The 11,361-nt window shown below is 41.1% G+C and overlaps 1 protein-coding gene across 1 annotated transcript; it reads right to left on the minus strand.

Annotated features, from left to right (window-relative positions):
* Positions 1–3,086: 3,086 nt before the first annotated feature.
* Positions 3,087–3,675, minus strand: LOC105723789 (NADH dehydrogenase [ubiquinone] 1 alpha subcomplex subunit 5-like). Its single transcript, XM_021666887.2, has 2 exons — positions 3,392–3,675; positions 3,087–3,102 (listed from the first exon to the last, which is right to left on the minus strand). The coding sequence occupies exons 1-2, from the start codon at positions 3,673–3,675 to the stop codon at positions 3,087–3,089; spliced, it is 300 nt and encodes a 99-aa protein (XP_021522562.2).
* Between the last annotated feature and the right edge of the window lie 7,686 nt (positions 3,676–11,361).

Consider the following 11,361-nt stretch of genomic DNA (forward strand, 5'->3'; position numbering starts at 1 on the left):
TCCACTGGCATTAGCCTTAAAGTCGAGTCAGGCTGGAAGTGCTCCATCCAGAATGTAGGAAACAGGTAGCAAGTTGGGATTCAAGTACAGCCAGCCAACCACTTGGGTGATTTTGATTAGAAAAGGATTTGACACAGGGACTTATTGCTTCAATAATAATTGAAGTGCTGGAGGAGTCAGCTGTAGGCGGAATCTCCAAGACCAGTTGCCAGAAAAATACTAAAGAACCAGCCTAATGAGGGAACTATTTGTCTGCCTTAATCTGTAAGCTGTATGTTATGTCTTAATTTGCCTTCCAGGGCCTGAGATAAGGACTTGGATGCTGATAGTTCATGTGGACAGTTTTATCCCAGAAAGCCAGGATGAGGTCCTGGGGAGACTGAGTCAGAGAGTGGGGAAAGGCAACAAAGTGCACCTTAATGGGAAGGTTACCACTGTAGACCTTTGAGGACCCTCTGAGGAATTAAATGGAATGCACCTGAGAACTCTCTCCCTTCTATGATGAGGGGTTGAGGCATTTATCCATGACACCTGCTCCCTGAGAGTTAAGGGTTGGTCTCAAGCATGTGAACGGTTGGAAGTTGTGGATTCCATTGCTATGGGCCGGACTGCCTTCTCTGACTTTGGAGAAAGTCTAAAGGTTGAAACAGAGAAACAGACTTGCCATGGCAGGGCCTTGAGGTAGAATGCAGACAGCTTCCGATCCCAGCTTCTCTAAAACCAGGTGGGATGAGGGGATGTAGCATGGAGCATGACAAGTGTCTGCTATTTTTGGGGAATCAGATTCTCAGCAGTTAGTTACAAACTAACACTATCATAATCTCGATCTGAGGATCAGGAAGATGTTACCGCAACTCTTGGCTGAGAGCTATGTCACCTACTCTAGATCTGTCCCTGAAAAATGAACCTTACCTACTGCCTCCTGTCTTCCTGGTTAATACAGTTGGAACAGATGCCCTCAGTGGGCACAACTGGTAGAAGAAACCTAAATCAGAACCAGAACTCTAGCTGCAAGGGAGTGTAGGATATGTGGGTTTTAGAATTCCAACCTCTGCAGGACCAGAGTGTCAGGGTCTGACCCACAGACCCTGTGGTGGATGAACAAATTCACTCAAACACAAATCTCCAGTAAAAGAGTGGGCTGGGGGTCTGTGGCCATTCACAGACAGTCCTGATAGAGATAGAAGCCATGGCCCTGACCAGCTGGTACTCTAGGCATTTATTCAGTGTAGATTTAATAACAGAGGCTCTGAGTCAACACACTTATGGATAATGATGAAAGGCCAGGTTCCAAGGCCTAAAGCAAACACCATTTGCAGATGATAAATCTCGTCGCCCTCCCCCTGAGAGAGCCATTAGGCTCTTTAATCATGAAAGATTAAAGGTTAGTTTTAGGACCAAATGAGTAAACAAGTTATTCGGATAAACTCCCTCACATTCCCTAGTTTTTTGCTTTTCTTCATCACCTAAAGATAAAAGGGATTAGGTTGCCTTCAGCCGAAACTTCTCCTGAAACTATGCAAACTTCTCAGGCTTCCAAGAAGGTTTGTGACTATATTCTATAATTTTACAATTTTTCCAACCATCCTGACTGAACCCCCACACCAGAGGAGACCTTAGAAGATTGATACAGATATTGAGCTGGCTGGATTTACACTAACTGCCCACACATCTGATGTAGTTCTATTGCTTTGTTATTTTGGTAAGGCAGGGCCTTCTCTTGAAGTCTGCCCTTGAAGTCTGTCCCCACCCAGGCCATTTTCTAGGTTGTCTCATTGAAGAGGGAGAGACAATATCATCTTTCAGGGGCAGCAACCTCTTCAACACTCATAGAGCTCCCTGATTTGTTCTCTCAGTTCTCATCACAATTGTAATTATACAATTATTTTAAAAGCTGAGGATTTACTATCTGTCTTTCTGCAAGACCAGAGGCCTGTGGGGGCAGGAATCATGCCTCTGGGTTGTTTACTTTTATCCCTAGCACCTAGAGTATGCCTGGCAATGGTATGTAGCCACACAATGCATATTATTTGAATAAATGAATAGAAAAAAAAGGCCATTTCCATCCAAAAATTGAATGGAAAAGCTACAGTTTATGTTTCCATTATCTGTAAATGGATGTTTTATCAGTGTGTAAGGAATAAAACAACCTACCTTCAACATTGTTTTTGAAAATAAGTACACTAAGAGAAAGGTCTGGTCTAAATGACTGAATTATTCTACTGAGGGAATGTGATATTTTTGGCTCTAGCTGTTAACTAAAGGCTACTATTTCCAGTCCTGGTCTGGAACAGACATTAGTGAGCCAGGCAGGCAGTCACAGAGAGTGAGAGAGAAAGACAGATTGATAATTTTCTACTCTGATTAGTCTGGAGAATCTAAAAGCAATATACTGTGTAACATAGGAAAACATCAGGAAGAAGAAACGAAGTTGCTTATGAAATTCTATTAATGGGGATTTTCTTTTTTTGCAATCAATATATAATTATATATTTAAATTTTACCTTATATACATAAGATCACAGCTAAGGAGGTTAACCATAATTTCAAATTTTATCACCAGCCACTTGTGCTATTTTATCACATATGAAAATATTCATTCATTATTTACTTCAAACAGTGATCTATAAATTTGTTTAGACCATAATAATTAAGGACCTTTTCTTCTTTAGGATAATTAAAAAAATTAAATGATGTACCAAACATACTACTAAAGAAAGTTTACTTTTTGATTATGGCCTCTACATTGAAGATCTGTAGGAATTTTTCTAATTAATTTTCAAATCTTCCCATGACCTCTCTGTTTGTAGAAATATCATCTTTGAAATAATTTGTGTGACTACTTTACAAATCAAAAATGGATTCACATGACTGTATGATCATAATCATTAATTTTAATAGTCTCCTAGATATTTTCTGTGTCACTTTTCTTGATTATAAAATGTCAATAATATGAACAGGCTCTTAATATAACAGAATATTTTGTTACATCAGTTTCCCATCAAACCATCAAAGTCACTTAATAATTATATTGACCATTTCCACTGATTAGCAGGAGGCTTTTCTACTAATGGCTCCCATGGTTTTCATTGCACCATTTTTCTTTTTTTTAAAATTATTGTATTTTAAGTTATGAGATACATGTGCAGATCGTGTAAGATTGTTACATTGGTATACACATGCCATGGTAGTTTGCTGCATCCATCCCCCCTGGTCATCTACATTAGGTATTTCTCCTAATGTTATCCCTCCTCAATACCCTCACCCCCTGCTATCCCTCCCCTAGCCCCCCCATCCCCCAACAGGTCCCAGTGTGTGATGTTCCCCTCCCTGTGTTCATGTGTTCTCATTGTTCAACACCCATTTATGAGTGAGAACATGGGTTCATTGCACCAGTTTTCTTGCCAAACTTAGTTCATGTTCAGTCTTAAGAATCACCTCTTCTGTTTGACCACCTTGAAGTTGATCTTCTGGTTTTTTAACATCTGGTTCTGCTTTAACTACAGCCAGCTTCTCATTTGTAATCTGTTCTGTATACTTTCTATATGCTGCAGTTTCAGGGATTTCCTCAAGAACATCAAGAATCCTTATGTACAGTATTCTTAGCCTCTCGTGTGGATTCTTGCACATAGCCAATCCCATAAAGTCAGTGGTCTTCTTCAGCACACCCACCATGACAGCGCCGATGAGTTGATGATTAAGGGGGATTTTCAAAATAATGGCTATAGAGGGAAAAAATGCAGTCTTTGAAACTGGGAGGTATATTGTACAGGATGCCTTCTAAGATTCCTTCTAGTTTTACCTTAGCTGACTCTCTGAATAGATACAGATCTTCTTAAATATTATTTGGGCTATTTCTTGTTCCCAGCAATGTTTTAGAAGTGTTTTTTTTCCCCACTCCTTGGAATAAACCTATTATTATAACTATTTTCATTTTATAGAGAAGAACACTGGTGATTGGAGAGGTTACTAATCTACCCAAGGTCATACAGTTAACAAGGAAAGATTTCTTATTCTTGCCTGCCTGATACCATTGTGCCTATCTTAACCACTGCTCATGACCCCAGGCCGCAGGGTCAGCAGACCTGGGTTTAAATTCAGGCCTTCCCTTTCCTTACTGGCTGTGTGGCTAAAACCAGCTGGGCCTCAATTCCTTCAGAGGTAAGATGTAGCTAACACTTTCCTTGCAAGATGGTAGTGAGAATTGGCAGCAACAAAGTTAGAGCATTTAGTACACAGTAGGCACTTGATACATAGTATTGCTACTTTGTGTAGATGACTAGTAGACAGTGGAAGGACAGGGTGGCCAGAATCTGGTGTGGGGAGGTGTTGAAGAGGCATGGAGCACCCACCTGTCTGCTGACTCCCAACAGGTAGGCTGTGAGCCCCTTACATTTTCTATACTCTATCCTCCAAAACTTTGCAGAGTGGAGGCCACACACTTGAAGCACAATGCTAATTTTAATGTGATGCTTGAGTACCCATGAAAGGTGCAATACTCAGAAATGTTTTTATCTTATATCCATGCAATTGCCATCACAGTCAAGACTGAAATATCCATCATTCCCCAAAATTCCCTTGTACCCCTTTGCACTCTCTTCTTCCAGCCCCTTCCTCATGTCCCCGGGCAACCCTGATATAATGTCTGTCACTATAGATTAGTTTTTCTAGAATTTGATCTAGGCAGAATAATGCAGTATGTACTTATTTTTGTCTGCCTTTTGCTGAGCATAAATGACTCTGAGATCCATTCATGCTACTGCTTGTATTAAGAGTTTATTCTTTATATTGCTGATTAGAATTACTTTGTATGAAGACACCACAGTTTTCACAGTTTTTTAAATTTTTAATAGATTTATCGACGTATAATATATACTATAGAAAAAACCATACCTATTTAATATATACAATTAGATGAGTTTGTACATATGTGTGTGTGTGTGTATATATATATATACCTATGAAACCGTAATTATGTACAATCAGGATAACAAACATTTAATACTTGCAAAAATTTTCTTGCACCCTTTGTGGTACTTTTTTCAGTGGTAAGAACACTTAACATAAGATCTACCTTCTTAAGAAAATTGTAAAGTGCACAATACCGTATTGTTAGCTGTACACACTGTTTTATGGCCAATCCCTAGAACTTACTCACCTTGCATAACTGAAACATTATACCCATTGAATGAGAGTTGACCATTTTCCCCTCTCCCAAGCTTCTGAAAAACTCCACTCAACTCTTTGAGTTTGACTATTTTTTTTTTTATTTATTTTTATTTTTTTTTTATTTATTTATTGCATTTTAGGTTTTGGGGTACATGTGAAAAACATGCAAGGTTGTTGCTTAGGTGCATACGTGGCAGTGTGATTTGCTGCCTTCCTCCCCTTCACCCATATCTGGCATTTCTCCCCATGCTATCCCTCCCCAATTCCCCACGCCCCTGCTGTCCCCCCCACTCCCCCACAACAGACCCCCATGTATAGTGCTCCCCTCCCTGTGTCCATGTGTTCTCCTTGTTCAACACCCGCCTATGAGTGAGAACATGTGGTGTTTGATTTTGTGTTCTTGTGTCAGTTTGCTGAGAATGATGGTTTCCAGGTTCATCCATGTCCCTACAAAGGACGCGAACTCCTCGTTTTTAATGGCTGCATAATATTCCATGGTGTATATGTGCCACATTTTTCCTGTCCAGTCTATCATCGATGGGCATTTGAGTTGGTTCCAGGTCTTTGCTATTGTAAACTGTGCTGCTATGAACATTCGTGTGCATGTGTCCTTATAGTAGAACGATTTATAATCCTTTGGATATATGCCCAGTAATGGGATTGCTGGGTCAAATGGAATTTCTATTTCTAGGTCCTTGAGGAATCGCCACACTGTTTTCCACAGTGGTTGAACTAATTTACACTCCCACCAACAGTGTAAAAGTGTTCCTATTTCTCCACATCCTCTCCAGCATCTGTTGTCTCCAGATTTTTTAATGATTGCCATTCTAACTGGTGTGAGATGGTATCTCAATGTAGTTTTGATTTGCATTTCTCTAATGGCCAGTGATGATGAGCATTTTTTCATATGCTTGTTGGCCTCATGTATGTCTTCTTTTGTAAAGTATCTGTTCATATCCTTCGCCCACTTTTGAATGGGCTTGTTTGTTTTTTTCTTGTAAATCTTTTTTAGCTCGTTGTAAATTCTGGATATCAGCCCTTTGTCAGATGGGTAGGCTGCAAAAATTTTTTCCCATTCTGTTGGTTGCCGATTCACTCTATTGACTGTTTCTTTTGCTGTGCAGAAGCTGTGGAGTTTGATTAGGTCCCATTTGTCTATTTTGGCTTTTGTTGCCAATGCTTTTGGTGTTTTGGTCATGAAGTCCTTGCCTACGCCTATGTCCTGAATGGTTTTGCCTAGATTTTCTTCTAGGGTTTTTATGCTGTTAGGTCTTATGTTTAAGTCTTTAATCCATCTGGAGTCAATTTTAGTGTAAGGTGTCAGGAAGGGGTCGAGTTTCTGCTTTCTGCATATGGCTAGCCAGTTTTCCCAACACCACTTATTGAACAGGGAATCCTTTCCCCATTGCTTGTTTTTGTCAGGTTTGTCAAAGATCGGGTGGTTGTAGATATGTTGTGTCGCCTCCGACGCCTCTGTTCTGTTCCATTGGTCTATATCTCTGTTTTGGTACCAGTACCATGCTGTTTTGATTACTGTAGCCTTGTAGTAGAGTTTGATGTCCGGTAGTGTGATGCCTCCCGCTTTGTTCTTTTTGCTTAGAATTGACTTGGCTATGCGGGCTCTCTTTTGGTTCCATATGAAGTTTAAGGTGTTTTTTTCCAGTTCTGTGAGGAAGGTCATTGGTAGCTTGATGGGGATAGCGTTGAATCTGTAAATTACTTTGGGCAGTATGGCCATTTTCACGATATTAATTCTTCCTAACCATGAACATGGAATGTTTCTCCATCTGTTTGTGTCCTCTCTTATTTCGTTGAGCAGTGATTTGTAGTTCTCCTTGAAGAGGTCCTTTACGTTCCTTGTTAGTTGTATTCCTAGGTATTTTATTCTCTTTGTAGCAATTGTGAATGGCAGTTCGTTCTTGATTTGGCTCTCTTTAAGTCTGTTATTGGTGTATAGGAATGCTTGTGATTTTTGCACATTGATTTTGTAACCTGAGACTTTGCTGAAGTTGCTTATCAGTTTCAGGAGATTTTGGGCTGAGGTGATAGGGTCTTCTAGATATACAATCATGTCGTCTGCAAATAGAGACAATTAGACTTCCTCCTTTCCTAATTGAATACCCTTTATTTCTTTTTCTTGCCTGATTGCTCTGGCTAGAACTTCCAGCACTATATTGAATAGGAGTGGTGAGAGAGGGCATCCTTGTCTAGTGCCAGATTTCAAAGGGAATGCTTCCAATTTTTGCCCATTCAGTATGATATTGGCTGTTGGTTTGTCATAAATAGCTTTTATTATTTTGAGATACGTTCCGTCGATACCTAGTTTATTGAGAGTTTTTAGCATAAAAGGCTGTTGAATTTTGTCAAAGGCCTTCTCTGCATCAATTGAGATAATCATGTGGTTTTTGTTTTTGGTTCTGTTTATGTGGTGAATTACGTTTATAGACTTGCATATATTGAACCAGCCTTGCATCCCCAGGATGAATCCTACTTGATCATGGTGGATAAGCTTTTTGATGTGCTGTTGTAATCGGCTTGCCAGTATTTTATTGAAGATTTTTGCATCTATGTTCATCATGGATATTGGCCTGTAGTTTTCTTTTTTTGTTGAGTCCTTGCCGGGTTTTGGTATTAGGATGATGTTGGTCTCATAAAATGATTTGGGAAGGATTCCCTCTTTTTGGATTATTTGGAATAGTTTCAGTAGGAATGGTACCAGTTCCTCTTTGTATGTTTGGGAGAATTCGGCTGTGAAACCATCTGGGCCTGGGCTTTTTTTGGGTGGTAGGCTCTTAATTGCTGCCTCGACTTCAGACCTTGTTATTGGTCTATTCAGGGTTTCAACTTCTTCCTGGTTTAGGCATGGGAGGAGGCTACTGTCCAGGAATTTATCCATTTCTTCCAGGTTTTCTAATTTATGTGCATAGAGTTGTTTGTAATAATCTCTGATGATAGCTTGAATTTCTGTGGCATCTGTGGTGATATCCCCTTTATCATTTTTTATTGCATCTATTTGGTTATTCTCTCTTTTCTTTTTTATTAGTCTGGCTAGTGGTCTGTCTATTTTGTTGATCTTTTCAAAAAACCAGCTCCTGGATTTATTGATTTTTTGTAGGGTTTTTCGTGTCTCTAGCTCCTTCAATTCTGCTTTGATCTTAGTTATTTCTTGTCTTCTGCGAGGTTTTGGGTTTTTTTGATCTTGCTCCTCTAGCTCTTTCAATTTTGACGATAGGGTGTCAATTTTAGTTCTCTCCGTTCTTCTCATGTGGGCACTTATTGCTATATATTTTCCTCTAGAGACTGCTTTAAATGTGTCCCAGAGATTCTGGTATGTGGTGTCTTCGTTCTCGTTGCTTTCAAAGAACATCTTTATTTCTGCCTTCATTTCAGTGTTTATCCAGTCAACATTCAGGATAAAGTTGTTCATTTTCCATGAGGCTGTGCGGTTCTGGGTTGGCTTCTGAATTCTGAGTTCTAACTTGATTGCACTGTGGTCTGAGAGACTGTTTGTTATGGTTTCCGTTCTTTTGCATTTGCTGAGGAGTGATTTACTTCCAATTATGTGGTCAATTTTAGAGTAGGTGTGATGTGGTGCTGAGAAGAATGTATATTCTGTGGATTTGGGCTGGAGAGTTCTGTAAATGTCTATTAGGTTTGCTTGTTCCAGGTCTGAGTTCAAGTCCTGGATATCCTTATTAATTTTCTGTCTCGTTGATCTGTCTAATATTGACAATGGTGTGATGAAGTCTCCCACTATTATTGTGTGGGAGTCTAAGTCTCTTTGCAAGTCTTTAAGAACTTGCCTTATGTATCTGGGTGCTCCTGTATTAGGTGCATATATATTTAGGATCGTTAGCTCTTCTTGTTGCATTGATCCTTTTACCATTATGTAATGTCCTTCTTTGTCTCTTTTGATCTTTATTGCTTTAAAGTCTATTTTATCAGAGATGAGAAATGCAACTCCTGCTTTTTTTTGCTCTCCATTTGCTTGGTAAATCTTCCTCCATCCCTTTATTTTGAGACTTTGTGTATCCTTGCATGTGAGGTGGGTTTCCTGGATACAGCACACTGATGGGTTTTGCCTTTTTATCCAATTTGCCAGTCTGTGTCTTTTGATTGGGGCATTTAGTCCATTTACATTTAGGGTTAATATTGTTATGTGTGAATTTGATCCTGTCATTTTGATGCTACTGGCTGTTTTGCCCATTGGTTGATGCAGATTCTTCATTGTGTTGCTGCTCTTTACCATTTCGTGCATTTTTGGAGTGGCTGGTGCTGGTTGTTTTTTTCTATGTGCAGTGTCTCCTTCAGGAGCTCTTGTAAAGCTGGTCTGGTGGTGATGAAATCTGTGAGTACTTGCTTGTTCACAAAGGATTTTATTTTCCGTTCACTTATGAAGCTTAGTTTGGCTGCATATGAAATTCTGGGTTGAAAGTTCTTTTCTTTAACGATGTTGAATATCGGCCCCCACTCCCTTCTGGCCTGTAGGGTTTCTGCTGAGAGATCTGCTGTGAGTCTGATGGGTTTCCCTTTGTGGGTAACCCGACCTTTCTCTCTGGCTGCCCTTAGTATTTTCTCCTTCATTTCAACCCTGGTGAATCTGATGATTATGTGCCTTGGGGTTGCTCTTCTAGAGGAATATCTTTGTGGTGTTCTCTGTATTTCCTGGACTTGAATATTGGCCTGCCTTGCTAGGTTGGGGAAGTTTTCCTGGATAATATCCTGAAGAGTATTTTCCAGCTTGGATGCATTCTCTTCGTCACATTCAGGTACACCTATCAAACGTAGATTAGGTCTTTTCACGTAGTCCCATATTTCTTGTTGACTCTGTTCATTCCTTTTTACCTTGTTTTCTCTAATCTTCCCTTCTCGTTTTATTTCATTGAGCTGATCTTCGACTTCTGATATCTTTCTTCTGCTTGGTCAATTCAGCTGTTGAAACTTGTGCATGCTTCACGAAGTTCTCGTGTTGTGTTTTTCAGCTCCATGAATTCACTCATATTCCTCTCTAAGTTGTCCATTCTCGTTAGCATTTCATCAAGTCTTTTTTCAAGGTTCTTAGTTTCTTTGCATTGGGTTAGAACATGTTCTTTTAGCTCACAGAAGTTTCTTATTATCCATTTTCTGAAAGCTGATTCTGTCATTTCATCACACTCATTCTCCATCCAGTCTTGTTCCCGTGCTGGTGAGGAGTTATGCTCCCTTGTAGGGGGAGAGGTGTTCTGGTTTTGGGTGTTTTCATCCTTTTTGCGCTGGTTTCTTCCCATCTTTGTGGATTTATCCACCTATTGACTTTGTAGTTTCTGTCTTTCTGATTTTGGTAATTTTAAGTCTGCAGCAGCTGAACTCATAAACCCCCTTTTCTTCCCCCCAGGTGTTCTGGTCCAGGGAGTTAGGGCTTTATGCTTTTCAGCTGTGTTGCTACCGTTTTCCCTGCCCACAAGGTGGCAGTCTAGTCACACTCAGCCTGCAGAGGCTTTGCTGAGCTGCTGTGGGCTCTGCCCAGCTTCCGTGTGAGCTTCCCTGCAGTCCTGTTTATATGGGTGTAGTTAGAACTGCTTCCGATATGCTGGCCCTCCCCTGTAGTGACGGAGTCTCTGTAGTGGCAGGTTGTCTTGGTTATGGCAAATTGCCCCGGGAACTGCAGGGTGTTTCCCGATAGAGGACGCCCCTCACCCACAGTGCTGGACCTTCCCGAGTTCAGCCGTGTTTCCAGTGGGGCCCTCTTTGCCTGGGAATCTCTTGGCTTGCCTCCTTGCCTCAGCTCCCCTTGGTGGCCCAGAGGGGACACAGTCTCGTTCACTTTGCTCAAGGAGCCGCTGCTCCCTGCCCCCGGTGCAGGCCGAGCGGCTGCTCCGGTCCAACCAGCGGCACTGGGAACCCGTGGAGCTTCTCCACCTGTGAATCTCCTGGTCTGTGAGCAGTTAAAATCTGCTGCCCTGTTTGCCGCTAAGTCAGCGGAAGCAGCGGCTCTGAGATTCGTGGCGCGCCCTTGCCCGGGGGTCTCCTGGCTTGACTCCCTGCTTCAGCTCCCCTTGCTGGCTCAGAGGGAACTCTGTCTCTCTCGCTCTGCATAAGAAGCCGCTGCCAAACCAGCAGCACTGGCGACCCGTGGGGCTTCTCCTCCTGTGAATCTCCTGGTCTGTGGGCAGTAAAAATCCGTCTGGAAATGCGGCGTCCACTCACCCTCTG

The sequence above is a fragment of the Aotus nancymaae genome, unplaced genomic scaffold (genome assembly GCF_030222135.1).
Source record: "Aotus nancymaae isolate 86718 unplaced genomic scaffold, 86718_ANA_hifiasm-v0.15.2.pri h1tg000036l, whole genome shotgun sequence".
NCBI lineage: Eukaryota > Metazoa > Chordata > Mammalia > Primates > Aotidae > Aotus > Aotus nancymaae.